Source organism: Mesoplodon densirostris, chromosome 3 (assembly GCF_025265405.1).
Source record: "Mesoplodon densirostris isolate mMesDen1 chromosome 3, mMesDen1 primary haplotype, whole genome shotgun sequence".
NCBI classification, from domain to species: Eukaryota; Metazoa; Chordata; class Mammalia; order Artiodactyla; family Ziphiidae; genus Mesoplodon; species Mesoplodon densirostris.
Window position 1 is genome coordinate 146,804,263 of NC_082663.1, and position 20,246 is coordinate 146,824,508.

General features: G+C 52.9%; 1 protein-coding gene across 1 annotated transcript in view; it reads left to right on the forward strand.

Moving 5' to 3' along the window:
• The window catches only part of MYO1F (myosin IF), a 30,522-nt gene that overhangs the window by 1,470 nt on the left and 8,806 nt on the right, over nt 1-20,246 (forward strand). Inside the window, exons 2-18 of the mRNA XM_060092305.1 lie at nt 6,100-6,237; nt 6,641-6,730; nt 6,813-6,907; nt 7,296-7,383; nt 7,509-7,598; nt 9,528-9,659; nt 9,827-9,961; nt 10,202-10,334; nt 10,541-10,737; nt 11,487-11,567; nt 11,676-11,762; nt 12,533-12,679; nt 13,175-13,342; nt 14,510-14,595; nt 17,918-17,999; nt 19,498-19,604; nt 20,064-20,162. Coding sequence (XP_059948288.1) covers nt 6,100-6,237; nt 6,641-6,730; nt 6,813-6,907; nt 7,296-7,383; nt 7,509-7,598; nt 9,528-9,659; nt 9,827-9,961; nt 10,202-10,334; nt 10,541-10,737; nt 11,487-11,567; nt 11,676-11,762; nt 12,533-12,679; nt 13,175-13,342; nt 14,510-14,595; nt 17,918-17,999; nt 19,498-19,604; nt 20,064-20,162 — 1,955 coding nt within the window. The remainder of the gene's footprint in view (nt 1-6,099; nt 6,238-6,640; nt 6,731-6,812; nt 6,908-7,295; nt 7,384-7,508; nt 7,599-9,527; nt 9,660-9,826; nt 9,962-10,201; nt 10,335-10,540; nt 10,738-11,486; nt 11,568-11,675; nt 11,763-12,532; nt 12,680-13,174; nt 13,343-14,509; nt 14,596-17,917; nt 18,000-19,497; nt 19,605-20,063; nt 20,163-20,246) is intronic.

Sequence of the window (20,246 nt, forward strand, 5' to 3'; positions counted from 1 at the left end):
TGAGAAAACAGAGACAGAGAGGTTAGGCGAGCTGCCGTACAACCCAAAATAGCAGAGGATTTCAATTCAGTGATCCCCAGGGTCACACTTTTAACAGCCACCTTGACCTACAACCTCCTCCTCCTCCTCCTGCCAGGTAAGAGGCCACCTGGGGGTGTGGGCTGACCCCCATACTCTCCAGGCTGCCCACCCCTGCCTCATTTGGACCTGGACTCTCTATTCCAAAGAAACTAGGATCCTGGTGTCCCACACACACCCAAGGCCTTCCTGGCCCATGGCTCCTGCTGCCACCACTGATACGGTCTGGGACATTCATGTTGCAAAGCCCTGCCTCCTACAGGAAGCCTTCTCTGATTGCCTCAGCTCTCCTTAGCACCGTCTGATTGGGATCACTGTCTCCCCTGGGCAACTCGCTTCTGGAACTACTCAAGGGCAGAGTCTAGGCCTGGTCCCCACCTACTTCCATGCACAGTAGGGGCTCAGGAAGTGTGTTCACTAGAGGGCTCCAATGCCCCAGCCCTACAGGAGCCATCACCTTGGCCCTCCCTCCTTTGGCACCAGGGAAGCTCCACCCCTCCATACACTCTACCATGGGTTGAGGGGAGCCTCTCTGAAGAGCTGAAGTTAGAATCTACGTCCCCACTCCCATCCCAGCCACCTCTGACCCCTGACTATCTTTCACAAGAACCCCAGCCGGTTGAGTCATCCTTGGCTTGTGGTCAACTATGACCACAACCTCTTTGTGGTACCCTCACCCTCCAAGGAAGGAACAAACAGCTTCAACTTGACGGTTGGAGACTTGGGGGTCACAGAGAGATGGACACCCGTGACACAGGGCAGGGGGCAGTCTCATCCCAGTGATACTTCATTCATTTATTCATTCAACGAGTCTACATCGACCAGCTCCCCTATCCTGTCAAGCCACTGATCACTTCTATTAAATGCTTTTGGGGCCACCAGCTGCCATTTCCTGAGGGACCCCAGTGCATCTTTTCTCAGCACTGGCTCATTTACTTCCCCTAGCAAACCCACAGAGGAGATTTATTATGGAATTCATTTTCCAGATGGAGCAACTGAGGCTTGGAGAAATTAAGTGGCCTCCCTGGGGTCAACAGAGCCAACTGTTAAGCCGGGCCTCACACCCAATCCATCCCTTGCCAAAATTGTCGACTCTCCTCCCTCACACTGTACCCTCTTGAGGAAAACCTCTCCCTCTGCCACAAACAACCCCGTGGTTTTTGTGATCACATAGAGCTAGGATGGACCTGGGGGTCCCGGGTGCCTGGGGCGGGACACAGAGGGAGAGATAGCAGGGGCTACTAGAGGCAGAGGCCCACTCAGCTGGGTGGGGGAAGGCGGGAGGGACAGGAAGAGGAACAAAGTCCTCGGGGTCAGGAGGGCCAGCCAGACACAGCCAACCTCGGGGCTTCTGACCTCAGGGAAAGGAAGTGGTCTTGAGTCTCAGCTGAGCCTGAGGGGTCCCAAGAGCATGGGGACCAGGGTGACCCCAAAGGGGAAACCGTGGACAGGACCAATCTCATCTTCTCTCCTTGTCCTCATCGGACCTGAAGCACCAACCCCGGCCACCCCCCAGCCCCGACATAGACCCGGCTTCCCTTCCTGCTGTGTGACCTTGCGGAGGACACCTAACCTCTCTGGGCCATAGTTTTCTCTTCCACAAAATGGACCTAATCAGAGTACTGACCTCGGCATGTACCCAGAGGATGCAGTGAGGTAATTCACTGAAAAAAGCTTAGACCAGAGTCTGGCACAGAATAAGTGCCAGTGGGGTGTGAACTACTGTTATGTATTGTTGTTCTCGGTTACCATGGTTACCACCCAAGCCCCACCCCTTGAGGTCTCCAGAGAGAGAATCCACTTCCAGTTCCCCCTACACACACCTACCCAACCTCCCCACACCGACTCAGGGAAAGAGCAACCCCACCCAGTCCATGAATGACACCACTTCACCCCTGAATTTCAAATTTCATGGGTTCTTCTCACCAACACACTGGAGAGCCTCCCCATCTTGAATACAGGAAATACACTCCCCTGACCCCTCCTCTCCCCGAAGTCTCTTTCCCTCTTCCCCAAAAGCAGTCCTCTCTCCCTGACCTCTAGCTCCAACTTCTGACCCTGATGTCAACAACGCTCTCCATGGGGTCTCTCTGAGTCTCCAGTGAGCGTGGAAGTTCTTTAGCAGCTGGGGGTCCGGTCAACAGTTCCCTGCTTCTCCCAACCAGCCCCTGTCACCTCCAGGCCTCCCCAGGTCCTGACTTCCTCCAACCTCAGCCTCTGCCCTAGGCACACTTGCCAACACCTCCGTGCTCCTGCTCTCACATCCTTGTCCTCCCGCCACCCCGCCCTTCCCACTGCATCCTGGAGTTCTCAGAGCATCACATCCAGCACCCTCTTCTTATAACAAGCATCCTGGCAGGTCCCCTTGAAACGCTGAAATGGAATAGTGAAACACACAGACATCCATCTTTCGAAAACATTTAATGTGGCCCCCTGCAAGGCGAAGAGAAAATTATTTAGAATAAAATGTGCATGGAGGGCCTCCCTGGTGGCGCAGTGGTTGAGAGTCCGCCTGCCGATGCAGGGGATACGGGTTCGTGCCCCGGTCTGGGAGGATCCCATATGCCGCGGAGCGGCTGGGCCCGTGAGCCATGGCCGCTGAGCCTGCGCATCCGGAGCCTGTGCTCCGCAACGGGAGAGGCCACAACAGTGAGAGGCCCACGTACGGGAAAAAAAAAAAAAAAAAAAAAAAAAATGTGCATGGAAAGATGCAAGTGCTCAGGCCAGTGGCCCAAGAACATCCACTGGAGTGGCCAGGTGCTCTCACCTGGACACAGGTGCATCTCAGCGAGCGAGACAGCCCTCCCCCACCCCACCCCCCGCCACAAGCAGGACACTTTAACCTCACTAGCAGCATGAGCTTCCAAACGCTGGACATTTCTTAGTGAAATCTGAACAAAACTAAAATCTCCCTTGCTACGCAATAGCCACTTTCCTGTAAAATACAGTGGGTATCAACCATGCAAAAGATACATAGGTTTTCTGTTTATACATAAAATAGGTTTTGGTTCTCAGTTCCAATTATTATAAACAGGTTTGTCACTTACATGAACTTCTGCTGGGGTGGGGTGGGGAGCTGAGGGCAGGACGATTACGTATTTGTAAAATAATGTAATTAGGTATATGTGCAAATTTAAGGGGACCTATGGCCCCCTTAAATGCCAGCCATGTCCCCAGCCACGTCCCCATCCCTGGAACAACCAAATATGCTCCCACGATTTTTTTTTCTTTGGCCGCGCCTTGCAGCATGCAGGATCTTAGTTCCCCAACCAGGGATTGAACCCGTGCCCCATGCAGTGGGAGTGCGGAGTCCTAACCACTGGACCACCAGGGAAGTCCCCCACAATTCTTAAAGTGCCCCCAGGAGTAGTACAGCCCAGCTATTGTGCATGACATCCAGAACGTGGATGGGGCTATGGTGAAGGATGGCTGGGGGCTGGGGGGTTCCGAGGGAGCACCTGACCTGTCCTGGAGTCAGGGAGGTCTTCTCGGAGGAGGCGTCACCTGAGCCAAGGCTTAAGGCATGGGTTGGCATTAGCCAGGCAGGAAGGGTGTTCTGGGCAGAGAGCTCAGCATGTGCAAAGGCTTAGAGGCAACACAGTGAGGAACTGAAAGAGTTCTTCCCAAAGTCCTAAGTTACTGGCACAAAGTAGGTGCTCAGGAATTCTTTGTAGAGTGGATGCATGGAGGTGGCGATGATGGGAAGCCATAGACAGAGAGATGAGATGGTATTTGTCATATGAAAACCTCACTCCTAATACTCAGGCTGGAAGCAGTCTCAGGGGTTTGAGCCCTGCCCACCCCCCTCCTCTGCATTCTCTTCCTGCTTCGGTCACACCTCTGCACATTTGCCCAGGCAGTTCACTCTGCCTGGTGAGCCCTTTCTCCCTGCTCTTGATCAAGACCTTTCTCAGGGGCTTCCCTGATGGCGCAGTGGTTGGGAGTCCGCCTGCCCATGCAGGGGACATGGGTTCGTGCCCCGGTCCGGGAAGATCCCACATGCCGCGGAGCGGCTGGGCCCGTGAGCCATGGCCGCTGAGCCTGCGCATTTCGGAGCCTGTGCTCCGCAACGGGAGAGGCCACAACGGTGAGAGGCCCGCGAACCGCAAAAAAAAAAAACCTTTCTCGGCTTTCACATCCCACCCCAAACACGACTTGGGTCGCAGCCACTCATGAGTGTGGATGCAAGAACCTGGCCTTTGCTGTCAGATGGACCCAGATTCGAATCCCACATCCTTGGAAACAGTTTAGCTGCATCCTTGGTCAAGGGTCAAATACTTCTCAAGTCCCAGTCTCCCTCCTAGCCTACACCACACTGAACTGCTGTGAGGATTGCCAGTAATACTGGTGACATCTGCCTCCAGCAACAGGCATGGTGTAGATGCTTGGTGAATGTCAATTCTGTCAAGTGTCCCTCTGCCCGGGGATCATCCTCCTACACCACCTTGTTCCCCAAAGCAGTTAATCCCTCACATCAACCCTGGGAAGTGAGGCTGCTTCTCGCATTTTCCAGATGAGGCCACTGAGGCTCTGAGCACTGTTAGGTCACACAGCCAAGATTAGCACCCAGATCTACCCCACACCAAAGACTGGGCTCATTTAGTGTCCGTGGGTATTCTTCCACGAATGCCCCCGGGGTTGTCAGCATGTCCAGAATTGGAGCAAGCACCTCCCCTGCTCAGGAACTTTCTGTGGTTCCCCAGTGCCCCCAGGTGAGACTGGCTTCTCATCCACCTCTGCCCTACCGTTGCCCATGCTGACCCTCCTGCTTGATCCCTGCCTGAATTCCTTCCCAGATGGGCCCAGCACACCATCTCCATTCCCCAGAATCTGCCTGGCAAACCCTGGTCATCTTTGAAGACTTGACTTTGGTTCCCAGCATCTTGGGGGTTTTTCCTCTGAAGCTGGGTTTCTTTCTTTGCCCTTGTCCCCTGTTTGTTCAATAGGTCCTCCCTGCTGGGACTAGCAAGGACTCAATCCCAATCCCTGCCCTCCAGGAGCTCCAGGTCTGGGGCGGGTAAGGGGCTTCCCAGAGGAGGGACATCTTGTCTGAGCATGAGCTCACCAGACAGGAGAGCTGCAAGCCACCATCACTCTGTGTGCTGGACTCCTCCATGGCAGGGGTATATTGAACGGAGGCAGAGGGGGCCTGAGAGAGCCAGTGTGCTTGAGTGTTTTAGGCACTGGATGAGTTCATTTGGGCTGAGAGAGCATTCCTGGCAGGCTTCCTGGAAGAAGGGTTTTGAGGAGCGCCTGTGTCTGAGTCTCCTCGTTGGGGCCTAAGGAAGGTGTCATCTGATGAAAAGCTGAGGGAGGGAATGAGAAGGCAAAGTGGGAGCCTGGGAAGGTGCAGGAGCTGACTCTCTGAGGATGGAGAAGCCCACGGCAGGGGTGGTGGGAAGGCTGTGCGAGCTGAGGACCAGAGTCACAGCCAGGCACAGAGGCAGAGATCACAGACACATGGCGGCTAAGAGAATCTCAGAGGATGGCCTAGGATGACCCCGAGGGAGGAGGATGGGAATGGGAGGAAGGAGTCCATCTCCAGGTGGAAGGGGTGGCAGCGGGTCAAATGCCATGGAGAAGTCAGGGACTCAGCCTGGACCAAGGCAGGGAGAGCGGGGCTGGGGACGTGAGAAGCAGGGTGGGGACTCCGCCATCAAGCCTTCTCTGATGCCCTCCTCTCCTCCCACAGCCACCAGAGTCCCAAGCACACTCTGCCCTGCTGGGCCAGGCATCACTGTCTCCTTTATGGCAACGGGATACTAAGTAGAGGCGTGGTGGGACCAAAAGAGAGTGTTGAGGGATGTATCCGAGCTGTCATTCTGTCTGGCCTCCTTTGGGACTAGACCTTGCCTACCTCTCCTGGTGTCCCGGAGATACAGAAGAAGGAAGGGAGGTGGTGGGGAAGGGGACGGCATCAGAAGCTGATGATGGAGGTGAGCCAGGAGGGGGTGCTGAGGCACCATCCCCCGCCACGCCCCCTGCAGGGGCTCACCGCCACCCCGCGGCCCCCACCCCCAGGGCAGCAAGGAGCGTTTCCACTGGCAGAGCCACAATGTGAAGCAGAGTGGTGTGGACGACATGGTGCTGGTGCCCCAGATCACCGAGGACGCCATCGTGGCCAACCTCCGCAAGCGCTTCATGGACGACTACATCTTTGTACCCTGGGCCGCGGGCGGGGTGGGCAGACGAAAGACAGAGGGACAGGAGGATGACTGACCAATGGATGGAGAGATGGTGCGCGGATGAGAGCAGAGAAGGATGGCAGAGGGACTGCGGCATGGAAGGGACACACATAACTGAGCACAGGAATGGGGGGGGGACACTTACTGCAGTCAGAGTGCTGGGTGTTAGGACAGGGGACAGGGGAGTGACAGCAGGGCCCCGGTTGGGGGTGGTCCTGGTCCTCACTGCTCCCTCTGCCCCAGGGGTAGCTCAGCCACAGCATGTTCTATTCTCGCCATTCTGGATCCAGATCAGTTTTTTCCTAAGAGACCCAGGGTGCATCTGAGGGACAAAGCCTGCCGGGACACTGCATGGCCCTTAACCCTCCCCCAACCAGACCTACATCGGCTCCGTGCTCATCTCCGTAAACCCCTTCAAGCAGATGCCCTACTTCACTGACCGTGAGATCGACCTCTACCAGGGCGCGGTGAGGCCGGGGCCGGGTGGGAGGCACAGCCCCAGGACCCCCGGGCCCTAGCCCTAGGCTGAGCCCAGACCTCCCTCGCCAGGCCCAGTACGAGAATCCCCCGCACATCTATGCCCTCACAGACAACATGTACCGGAACATGCTCATTGACTGTGAGAACCAGTGTGTCATCATCAGGTACAGAGTCGGGGTCCCAGACCCTCGTGCTCAGGCCCCGCTAAAACAGCATCATCACCCCAGGGAGGTGTACTTGGAACTCCTGATCCAAACAGAGCCTCGTTGTCCCTCTCCGCCTCTGGCCCTGCTTTACTTTTCTTGTCACCATCTGACCCATGATATATTTTATGTATTCATCCTGTTATCGCCCATCTGTTCCATCTAAATGTCAGGAAGACAGACACTTGGATCTGCCTTGTTCACTATTGTATCCCCAATGCCTGGACTATTGCCTGGCACACAGTAGGTGCCATTCATTCAGTGAATGAATGAATGATTGATCAGACACTGGAAAGAGCACTTCCCCCACCCCTGGCCACTCATTATTCCTCCCCTCACCCACCCCCAGTGGAGAGAGTGGAGCTGGGAAGACGGTGGCAGCTAAATACATCATGGGCTACATCTCCAAGGTGTCGGGCGGAGGCGAGAAGGTCCAGGTAAGGCGAAACAGAAAGAAGGGCTGAGTCTCCCCACTCTGCACGGTATTTCATCCCCCCCACCCCGAACTCCCACACCCCCCGTCAGTCTGACCTCTTCCCACCCCACCTGCTTCTTTCCCCAGCATGTGAAGGACATCATCCTGCAATCAAACCCACTGCTGGAAGCCTTTGGCAACGCCAAGACTGTGCGCAACAATAATTCCAGTCGCTTTGTGAGTCTCTGCAGCCTGCTTGGAGCAGATGCTCCCTCCACACTGACTCACTGACCTCTCTCTCTCTCTCTCTCTCTCTCTCTCTCTCTCTCTCTCTCTCCCTCTCTCCCTCTCCCTCTCTCTCTCTCTCTCTCTCTCTCTCTCCCTCTCTCTCTCTCTCTCTCTCTCTCTATCACCTGTATTCTCAAGAATACAGGAAATACCTGCTCCTTACTGGGAGACTCATTTCCTGTTCATGGTTCATCTGAAAAAGGGTTCCCCATCAGCATATCTGTGGAGGCCATGACTTGTCTGTGTAGTGTTCTTGAATACTCCTCCCCCAGCTGCAACCAGGCTACGTCTGTTCCTATTCACATTTCAGGTCCCATTTATTTCCTCATTCATTCTTTCTTTCATCATGTGGTTCTTGGAGTCCTTCTTTGTGTCAGGTGCTATGCTGAGCCTAATGGAAGACAGAGTAGGTAAACGGATTTGGATTTATCATCAGTTTCTGTCACGGCTTAGAAGTGTGGCTTGGACAAAGAAAAACAATGTAACCTTGTGGGGCTCCTCTGCTGGGATGGGGATGCTGTTAATATCCATCTCATAGACCTCAATAATTTCAGTAAATGCCTGAACATGGAAATGGATTAATGAATTAAGACACTAATGATATTTTTTAATTTCCCTAAATATTATTAGTTATAGTTATTAGCTATATTTTTATTTTCTAATATATTTTATAATATAATTATATTTGAAGTATCTTCCCCAACATTTTACTGTAAAATTTTTCATATACATGGAAAAGTTGAATGAATACTACAGTGAACGCCTGTATGTCCATCTCCTAGATTCTCCTAGATTAATAGTTTACTATACTGCTTAATCATATCTCCATTCATCCATTTTTTTTGATGCATTGCAAACTAAGCTGTAGACATCATACCTTTCCCCCCAAACACTTCAGCATGTAGATCATTAATTATAGTCCAATATAATTTTGCAGTTCTCTTTTATTTCTTTTAAAGTAACAGCAAAATATATAAATCTAAAGGGGACCATTCACTGAGTTTGGACAAATGCATACACCTGTGCAACCCACACCCCTACCGATATACAGAACATCACCACCTCTCCAGAAAATTCCCTTTTGTCTCTTTCTAGTTGATCTCTACTCTTACTTTACCCCAGAAGCAACCACTCTGATATTTTCTTTTTTCACCGTGGATTAGTTTCAGCAGTTCTAGAACTCCGTATAAATGGAATCACACAGTCTGTGTTTTCAAACTACTAATGCACACCAAAACATGAATGAATCTCAAAAATATGTAATTCTATTTTATTTTATATAGTTTTATTATACAATAGAATAAGTATTTGTCATACATTGTAGGTGTTTAATTGTGTAGTATGATGATGTCATTTGTATTGTAATTGGATGTAGGTGGCAGAAAGGAGAAATAAGGGGCTTGTCTGCCTTCCAACCTCCAGCCAGAGTGGAACCCAGATGGTGTCAGAGACCAAAGATGGTGTGGGTCCCTTGCTCTGGGCTCAGGGACAGCATATGGGAGACACCCAGGATCATTGGAACCAGTAGCATTCCACAGAGACATGGAGGCCTCTGTGTTATGGTGAAGGGACTGGGGAGCTGTCAATAAACTGTGATACTTCTCTGTGCCAGGCACAGGGCTAAATGCCCCAAGTGAGGGCTTGAAACATCAGAGAGGGAGGAAAAGGCATTCCTGGCCCAGGACACAGCCTAAGCAAAGGCTGGAGGGAAAGAGCTGGTGAAAAGAACAATAAGTGGGAGGTGAGGAGAGAAAAGCAACTTGAGGTCACGTGGCGAAGAGTGACAAAGAGGCCAGGCTCATAAGACCGATCCCCAATCCTTCCTCACCTGCAGCCCTGGGACCCTGGGGGGGGCTGATGTGGCTCTCTTGGGTTCAGGGCAAGTACTTTGAGATCCAGTTCAGCCGCGGTGGGGAGCCAGATGGGGGCAAGATCTCCAACTTCCTGCTGGAGAAATCCCGAGTGGTCATGCAGAATGAAAACGAGAGGAACTTCCACATCTACTACCAGGTGCGCAGAAGGGGGGCCGTGGGGCTGGGGCAGAGGGAGCCCCACCTGGAGCCCAGGGGGAGACAATGGGAGGGTCAGCATTTGGAAGCCCACGACACTGAGGACTCGGGGATGACGAGGGCTGTGCCAGTCCATCACCACATGCATGAGCATCGTTTGCCCTCCAGCTGCTGGAAGGGGCTTCTCAGGAGCAGCGGCAGAACCTGGGGCTCATGACCCCCGACTACTATTACTACCTCAACCAAGCAGACACCTACAAGGTCGACGGCACCGATGACCGGAGCGACTTCAGTGAGACTCTGGTAAGCACCAGCTGCCCCTCCAGCCCCGGGAAACGTCCCGTGTTACAAATTGGGAAACCAAGGCCCAGAGAGGGGAAGGAACTTGCCCAAGGTTACCGAGCAAATGAGTGACAGAGCCAGGACAGAGGCCCAGGTGTCCTGACTCCCCAAGTCTGTGCCTTGGCCCCCAAAACCTAACCCAGGGGGCAGGCTGGAGGTCGGGATTTGTGGCACAGGTTCTGTCCCTGTTGTGCCCCCCAGAGTGCCATGCAGGTCATCGGGATCCCGTCCAACGTCCAGCAGCTGGTCCTGCAGCTTGTGGCAGGGATCTTGCACTTGGGAAACATCAGCTTCTGCGAAGATGGGAATTATGCCCGGGTGGAGAGCGCAGACCGTGAGTGTGGGTGCTGTGGAGGGCAGGGTGGAGGCGTGTACGCATGTGTGACCTGCTTCCTCCTTGTGTGGCCCCCCTGGGGGTAAGTTCCCATGAGGACAAGATCGGTGTCACTGGGCAAAATGGGGAGAGATGGGGGCGCTCACATGAAACCCAAGAGCCCAGCCGACGGCTCCCTTCCCCCCACCCGCCCCATCACCTGGCAGTCTTGGCCTTCCCCGCCTACCTCCTGGGCATTGACAGCGGGCGGCTGCAGGAGAAGCTGACCAGCCGCAAGATGGACAGCCGCTGGGGCGGGCGCAGCGAGTCCATTGACGTGACCTTGAATGTGGAGCAGGCGGCGTACACGCGGGACGCCCTGGCCAAGGGGCTCTACTCCCGTCTCTTCAACTTCCTCGTAGAGGCAAGTGGGGCCGGGCGTGGGACAGGAGCTCGGGGACAGCACCAGGCTCTGGGCTTGGACCAGCCCAGAGGCAGTGGAGGGGGGCGGGGGAGGGGTGGGGGGGCCTCTTGACTGTCATGACCAGTTGGTGGGCATGACCTCACCAATGCCCAGCCGTAGGAGGCGTCAAGCAGGGCAGGAGGTGATCTGATGGGAGATTTAGGGGCTTCCTGGCTGTGGCATGGAGCCCAGGAAGGAGGGATCTATTGGAAACGTCCAGGCCTGGACTGAGATGGGGGCTGTTGGGATGGACAGGGGTGGGTGCATTTGAGAGCCACGAGGTTGGGGGGGGGCTTTCGGGAGGACAAAGTGATGGACTAGATGGGGGTGGATGAGAATGAGACGTGTCAAGGTCAAGAATAGTGACTGTAGTAGCCAACATTCCATAGCACCTAATGCGTGTCCGCTATGGTTCTGTTTCCCATGCATCACTTTATTTAATTCTTAGAAAATAGACCTCTAAGAGAGTTACTACTATTACCCATTTTAAAGATGAGAAAGTAGAGGTGCAGAGGGGTTAAGGGGCAGAGCCAGCTCCCAAGGCAGGAACCCAGACGTTCTAACACCTGGATTTCTCATAGGAATGACCGATGGGGGTAAGGGTATGCACAGAGGTGGGGAAGGTGGGAGGGGACCCAGCCTGTGAACATGGCTAAGAGCATTTCAAGAGAGTGGCAGGCCACTCACCTAGTGTCCCCACCGCATCGCAGGCCATTAACCGTGCCATGCAGAAGCCCCAGGAGGAGTACAGTATCGGTGTGCTTGACATCTATGGCTTTGAGATCTTCCAGGTACGTATGACACTGCCACCGGCCCACGGCCACTCTAGGGTGGCCCAGTGGCCCCGGAGCCTCCAGGATCAGCCCACTTAGGGAAGCATTCTTTCCCTCTCTTGGCAGAAAAACGGCTTTGAGCAGTTCTGCATCAACTTCGTCAACGAGAAGCTACAGCAGATCTTTATCGAACTCACCCTGAAGGCTGAACAGGTGGGCAAGGGCAGCCAAGTGGCCAGGAGCAGGGGACATGGGGGGTGGGGGCAGGACCATGAAGGTTGCCAAGCAACCAGGGGACACCCCAGCCCCACACTGGCACCTGTCTCTGCTGACCTGTCCAAGCTCCTTCCTTCAGGAGAGGTTTTCTGCCTCTGAAGGTTTGACAAGGGCTAGGGAATAGCCTCTTTGTTCACAGCTTCAACAGTGATTTATTGAGCACCGGCTGTGTACCAGGCACTGTCTGCAGTGCTAGGGAGACCTCCGTGAACAGGACAGACAAAAATCTCTGCTGTTTTCATTCAACCCGTCCCATAGAAGCAGAGCCTGAGACTAGGTTTCAGGGCAAATACCAGGACGTGACTGAGGAAGTGAGAAAGGGATTTTTTTTTTAAACCACCATTCTTTTCTTTTTTTTTTTGTTTGCCCACTCCATGCGAGATTTTAGTCCCCCGACCAGGGATGAAACCCATGCCCCCTGAAGTGGAAGCACAGAGTCTTAACCACTGGACCGCCAAGGAAGTCCCCAGAAAGGGATTTTTTTTAAAGAGCCAAATAGGATGTATTCATGAGAAGGTCACACTTCAGGCAACTGGGGCTCAATTCTTGGACCCCTGGGGAAACTTCCGACCTGCCCCACACGGGGGAATGGGCTTTGTTATCAGAGACAGTCCTAAGTGATGAGATGGGAAGAGGAGTTATATGGGGGGTGGGGGGGAACATCTGTCACACCTCCTTCACCCATCCTCATGAAGCTCAAATTCTAGAAACACAGGCACCTTTGCCCAGACACCTGGTGCCATCCCTGCCCCCTTTGCCGCCACCAGGAGGAGTACGTACAGGAGGGCATCCGCTGGACCCCCATCCAGTACTTCAACAACAAAATCGTCTGTGACCTCATCGAAAACAAGCTGGTGAGGGCCAGGGCAGACCTGGGGGTTCTCACTGGGCCCTGGAGCTGGGCTTGGGAAAGCTGGGAGAGCCGGGGTGGTTCCAGCCCCCGTAGGCCCTTCTCACCCATGCTCCCCCTTGGGCAGATGGAGCCCCACTGACGATAACTGTCGGCCACCTTGCCCATACACTCTGCTTACCTGCTCACCTTTCACTTATTCACTCAACAAACATCCCCCCAGGCAGGCTGCTGGGGATAGAGGGGTCAAAGCTGACAGGTCGCCCCACCATCTCAGTATGGGGAAGGGATACAGGCATGGATCCCTTATTGGGTCCCCCACCCTATCCTGCACCAGCAAGCTTCCACAGCAGCCCCCATACATCTGGGCCCCCCACCAGCACCTTTTGCTCTTGTATTTGGAAGCCTCTCCTCTCCCTCCCCAATGAGCGAGATGGGGGCAGGGCCGGGCCAGGCTGATCCCTGCCCCGCCCACCCCACCCGACGCCTGCGCCCGCAGAACCCCCCAGGCATCATGAGCGTCCTGGACGACGTGTGTGCCACCATGCACGCCACGGGCGGCGGCGCCGACCAGACGCTACTGCAGAAGCTGCAGGCGGCCGTGGGCACCCACGAGCACTTCAACAGCTGGAGTGCCGGCTTCGTCATCCACCACTACGCGGGCAAGGTGCGCCCCACCCCCGCCCCCATGGACCCCAGGGGTATTCCGCCCAGACCCCCAGCCAGGGCTGAAGAGCTCCACCGACCCCCTTCTCCAGCCCTCCCCCAACTGGCCAGAAACACAGACCCCCTCCCACTGACCCCCTAGAACTGGCCTGTCACCCCAACCCATGGCCCTTCAGCTGGGGCTATGGAACCCACTGGCCCCTGATCAAGCCCACAGCTCTCGCAGCTAACAGGACAGCCCCCCGCTACAGGACACAAACTCCCCCCCCCATCAACCCCAAATTAAGCAGCAGACCCCCAAGCCCCAATCTGAGCTGTAAGCCCTACTATCCCTCTGACCCAGGACACAGCCCCCCTCCTTCTGATCTCAACTTGGAGTCGCCAGGGCCATGTTGCCAGCCGCCACCTGCACGATAGGCTGGAGCCCCCTACACACAGACCCCTAGCCAAGGCTTTAGAAATCCACTGGCCTCCGACCCTGGCCATGGTCCCCCTCACCAGTTTACAAGACTGAAGACTCTCCCATTGACCTTAACATGGGCAGCGAAGAACCTCAGGGGTCCCCTGGCCATACTGCAGCCCACCAATCCCTAAAATGGGCTGGAGCTCCCATTTTCCCTCATCAGGAAGTAGCCCAGACAGGAACTATGCAGAGCACCCCCCGCTTGGGGATGGCAGACCCAGCCCAGAAGCCTGGCCAAAGCCTCCCCCCACCAACCCCCAGCCAGTGCTGTAACCCTCCTGACACAGTCCCCCAGCCCCCAGCCCCGCAACCAACCCCAATACAGATGCTCAATCTGACCTTTTGACACCAAATTCAGTCGTGGAACCCCGGGGCCCACCCCTGCCAAGATTGCAGCCCCTCACCCCCCAATCTGAGCTCTAACAGTCACCTCCCCATCCCTCGGATCCAGCCTGCAGCCCCCGCCCCCTAATCTGGACTGTAACCCCCATCTTCCCTCACCTCTGACCCAGACTGTAGCCCTAACCCTCCATCCCCACCTTGAACATCAGACCTCCAGGGCCCCCAGGCCCATGCTGCCCCCGACCCCCTATTTTGAACTGTAGACACCACCCAGTCCTCTTACCCCAGAGCAGGCCCCCACAGGACGCCCCCCCCCGACCCTCTGCCTAAGTCCCTCACTCCCACCACGTCGCCTTCCTCCAGGTATCCTATGATGTCAGCGGCTTCTGCGAAAGGAACCGTGATGTCCTCTTCTCCGACCTCATAGAGCTGATGCAGACCAGTGAGCAGTGAGTGGTCCCAGGCGGGAGCCTCTGGGCAACTCCTTGTGGGGATGGGGGAGGCCCAGAGACCACCCCATCTTCCCCAGAGCTCCCATCACACCATAAACTTTGGGGGGCTGGCTGTGTTTCTAATGACTGGTTCTGATTAAACAGTAGCCCGAGGTCCACAGGGGGAAGTGAGGAAAGCCCTAGCAGCAGTTCCTTATGGCCCTTCCAACGCTGCCCTCTGCAAACCCAAGCATCTGTGCTGGTGTGGACAGCTTCCCTTTTTATGCAGTGAAAACACATCTCGCTATGCATTTTTCTGTATTAATATGTATGGATCCATCTCCCTGATCACAGCAGCATACCGGGTTCCATCTTTTTATACCTCAAGATTTTATTCAAGCGCTGCTGTGTACCAGGCATCACTTGAACTTTTGGGGGTAGAGGACTGAACAGGTCAGAGAACACCGCTGCTCTCATCAAGCTGACGGCCAAGTGGCGAGACAGACATTGAACTAGAGGGAAAAAAAGGCAAATAGAGGGCTTCCCTGGTGGCGCAGTGGTTGAGAGTCCGCCTGCCAATGCAGGGGACACGGGTTCGTGCCCCGGTCCGGGAAGATCCCACATGCTGCAAAGCGGCTGGGCCTGTGAGCCATGGCCGCTGAGCCTGCACATCCGGAGCCTGTGCTCCACAACGGGAGAGGCCACAACAGTGAGAGGCCCGCATACCACCAAAAAAAAAAAAAAAAAAAAAAAGGCAAATAGAATATAGCATGAGTGAAAGTTCTAAGACAGTGGTTCGTATAGTGCTAAAAGTGTGGTTACTAGACCAGTAATGTCAGCATCCTCTGAGCTGATTACAAACATAGAGTCTCAGGCTCCACCTCAGATGGATTGAATCAGAATCTGCATTTTAGCAAGACCCCAGGAGTCATGTGTACATTAGAGTTTGGGAACCATTGATTTAGAGCAATGCTGTCCAATATTATTCCACATCCAATAGAACTGAAGCCACACACATAGTTATTTTTAAATGGCCTGATTCAGGTATAAGTTACATACCATTAAATGCATCCATTTTAAGAAATGGTTTTTAGTAAATGTTCAGAGTTGTACAACCATCACCACAATCCAGTTTGGAACACGTGCATCACCCCAAAAGATCCTTCATGCCAAATTGCAGTCAATCCCCATTCCTGCCACCCGTGTAGTTTTAAACTTTCTGGTAAGCACACTTAAAAAGTAAAAAGGTGTTGCACAACAATGTAAATGTACCTAATACCAGTGAATAGTACATTTTTAAATGATTTAAATGGTAAATTGTATGTTGTTTTGTGTATTTTACCACACATACACACACACAAAAAGAAAGCTATGTGTACATAACAAAACACATCTGCTGGTCAGATTTCGTCTAGGGTTTGTTCTTTTTAAAAAACAGAATTGTAGTAAAAGATTTACCATAGAACTAATTGTCTGTGGAATATTAAATGGTGAAAGAATTTTTTTAAGAAAGTAAAAAGGTGAACAAGTAAAACAGGTGAATTTTTTTAAATGTTTTCTTTAGCTACCCAAAGTAGCATTTTAATATGTAATCAGTACTAAAAAATTATCGATGAAATACTTACATTCTCTTTTTCCATACTGCATACTCTTTGAAATCCAGTGTGTGTTTTAACACTCACAGCATATCTCAATTTGGACAGGCCCCGTTATAAGGGCTTCAGGAACCACGTGTGACCCATGGCTGCCATATTGTAAAACACAGAGTTAGAGCTGTGGTTCACAAAGTGGGGTCCCTGGACCAGCACCCTCAGCACCACCAGAAATTATTGTTAGAAATTATTGGCCCCCAGTCCAGACCTGTGAATGAGAACCTCCAGGGGCGAGGCCCAGCTATCTGTGTTTCAACAAGCTTTCCTGGTGATTCTGGTGCCCACTGAGGTGTGAGAACCACTGGGACAAGTGTGAAGAAAAACTAAGTTGGTAAGGGGTAGACAGTCAGGAGGGCATCATTCATTTTTTTTCTTTCTTTTAATTGTGATAAAATACACAAAATATAAAATTTACCTTTCTACCCATTTTAAAGTATACAGCTCAGTGGCATTAAGTATTAAGTACATTCACAATGTTGTATAACAATCACCACTATTAGGTTCAGAAACATTTCATCACCCTAAACACATACTCTGCATCTATTAAGCAGTCCACTTCTTCTGGGTTATGGTGGTTAGGGAAGATCTCACTGAGAAGGAGGAAGAAGCTGTGAATGTAACAATGTTACCAAACCAAACTCGGGCCCCTCGCTCAATGCGCAGCAAAGCCAACCCCCTGACACTGCGTGGTGGTGAAGGAAAGTACAGCGTTTATTGTAGGGCCAAGCAAGGAGAATAGGCAGCTCATACTCAAAAGACCCAAACTCCCTGATAGCTTTCATGGAAGGGTCTTTAAAGACAGCATGAGGGTCACAGGGTGTGTCATCAGTTCATGCACAATTTTCTGATTGGCTGATGGTGAGGTAACAGAGTGATGTTTCTGGAATCTCCATCATCAACCTTCTGGTTCCAGCTAATCTGGGGTCTATGCACTGGTGGTCAACATATAGTTAGCTTCTTCTACCTGATGGGGGTTTTAATATCTGCAAAACAACTCAAGGATATGGCTCAGGATATTATCTATGGCCCTTGAGGAGGAACTAAAAGTCCTTAACTTTGTTTTATGGCTGAACTATTATTATTTTGTCTTGCTTGGCTGCTTTCCTTTGTTTCTACATTTTCTCACTTTCCTGATTAAATTTGCTCTTTGGAACTCAGAGAAGGCCTGGGAGGCTAAAACTTTTCTACAAACAAGAGGCAGGGGCCATGGCAGGGGATTCTGTCTCCGGGAAGGCCCCACAGGGTCCTGCTCGGTTTCACCAGAGTGAATTTAACTGATCCCCCATTGATGGTTGTGCCCATCTATGGCTATCACAAACAGAGCTACAGCAACAAGATCCTTGTCCATATTTCTTTGCACACACGTGCAAGCCTGTGCCTGTAAGAGGCTCCTCCCAGGGGACCTGCCCCCGTTGCCCGAGATGCTGCGTCACTTAGCTTAACTTTGTTCTATTTTACTTGCTACCCAAGTCATACATGGTCATGGAGGAAAAAGTAACAGTACAAATAAATCAAGGAACCAAAAAGACAAAACAAACTTTCTGATTCTCACCATCATACCCCCTAGCATTAAGGAAGAACCATACTGTACAGCATGTCCTCTGGGTCCCAGGCACCTAGTCAGCCCACCTCTGGGAGGGCACCCAAGTTCCAGCTGCACCTCCGACCTCCCCTCTATCCCTACCCAGGGCCTTCCTCCGGATGCTGTTTCCCGAGAAGCTGGATGTAGAAAAGAAGGGCCGCCCCAGTACAGCCGGCTCCAAGATCAAGGTGGGCATGGGGAGGGATGGGTCCATTTCCCTCATTCCAACGTCAATCCCTCCCCCATCCCAGGGCCTCTGCCCCTCCCTCTGGCACCCTGTTCATCAGGGTCTTCTTCCAGCTCTGGGGTTAAGGAGCTTGGACCAGCTTCCTTAATGTCCTCCTAACTCCCTAAATCCAGAAGTGAACCATCATCCTAATGTTTTTTGTTTTTTGTTTTTTTTGGTTTTGGTCATGTCACTTTTTTCTTCATTGTGGTAAAATATACATAAAATTTAACATTTTAACCATTTTTAAGTATACGTCTCAGCAGCATTAAGTACATTTGCATTCGTGCCACCATCCTCACCATCCATCTCCAGAACTTTCTCATCTTCCCAAACTGAAACTCCGTCCCCATGAAACACTCACTCCCCATCCTCTCCCCCAGCCCCTGGCCCCCACCATCTAGTTCCTGTCTCTATGGATCTGACCCTTCTAGGGACCTCCTATAAATGGAATCAGACAGCATTTATCCTTTTGTAACTGGTTTATTTCACTGAGCGTATCTTCAAGGTTCAAGCATGTGTCAGAATTTCCTTCCTTTTTAAGGCTGAATAATACTCCATTTACGGATATACCGTTTTTTCTTATCCATTCCTCCATTGATGGACACTTGGGTTGTTTTCATCTTTTGGCTATTGTGAATAGTGCTGCTATGAACATGGGTGTCCCATCCTAATAATATTTCAATAACCATATATGGGGCACTTATCAGTGCTGGCAGCAAACACAAGACACTTTACAGATGTGGGACTAGTCCCATCTGGCAGATGGCAGGCCAAGGCTCAGAGAGGTGCAGTCACTGACCCAGATCACACAGCAGAGCTGTGATCCACACCGGGGTCTCTCCTGCCGCTCCCCCGATCCTCCCACCTGGAATGATTTCCTTTCTAGTCTCCCCTGAGAGACTAAAATGCACAACCCTAGCCTCTCAGACACACACACGTGATTCTCTGCTTCCAAAGTACTGTGCCCCAAACGACAAGCAGAAATTTCTGGGCAACATGCTCCCGTATGCTCAGTTACTCCATCAACAAACATTCAACAAGAGAAGCCACCACAAGGAGGAGCCCACGCACCGCAACGAAGAGTAGCCCCCGCTCGCCAAAACTAGAGCAAGCCCGCATGCAGCAACGAAGACCCAACGCAGCCAAAAATAAATAAATTAATTTTTAAAAAAAGTTCACTGAGCACTTATTATGTGCCAGGCTAAGTGGTGAATATGGCAGACATGTGAGCTCCTGGTTTGCAGTTTGAGGGTCAGGTAGACGCACCATATTAACCCCATGTGATATGTGCTGACAGAGTCACATATGGAATGGACCAGGGACACCTGAGCCCGTGGTCCGTCAGGTGCCACACACCCAGCCAGTGTGTCCTGTCTCTTGTATTCAGGGTGGGAAGAGAGAGGGGCCAGAGGGTCGCATCTGTGCTCCCCACCCCCACTTTCTCCCCGCTCCCTTAGAAACAAGCCAACGACCTGGTATCCACGCTGAAGAAGTGCACCCCCCACTACCTCCGCTGCATCAAGCCCAACGAGACCAAGAGGCCCCGTGACTGGGAGGAGAACAGGTGACCCCCCCGGCCCCGTCTGGGCCAGTCCACACCAGCTGACCCTCCCTCCACAACCCCCTCAGGGTCGTGGGACCCATCAAAGGGCTCACCCAAGCCGACCCCTAGGACCAGCGCAAAACCCCTCAGGGCCCCAGGGTTATACCTACACTGATCAAGACCCCAAGGGAGGACCCCAGACTGTATGTAGGATGCCCCAGGGACTAACACAGTCCCTCTCATTCCCCAAACCCCACGTGCCACCCCCTGAAACTGAAACTGACCCCCGAACAAACACAGATCCCCCAGAACCGAGGCCCCCCCAATGCACAAAACTAACTCTCAAGCAGGCCCCTGTGGCCAGCAGTGAACCTCCCTCCCTAGACCTCAGAACTCACCCCCTAAACTGCCTCCAGCACGAATCCAGACACACCCCCAACTCCCAGGACCACCAGGGGACTCAGGCTGCCCTCCCTCCAGGGTCAAGCACCAGGTGGAATATCTGGGCCTAAAGGAGAACATCAGGGTGCGCCGGGCAGGTTTCGCCTACCGCCGCCAGTTTGCCAAGTTCCTGCAGAGGTGAGGCGCCCTCCACCACACACACCCTGGCCCCAACACCCAGCCGCCCTGCTAGCTGCTCAAACCCTCCCCTGCCCTCCCCCT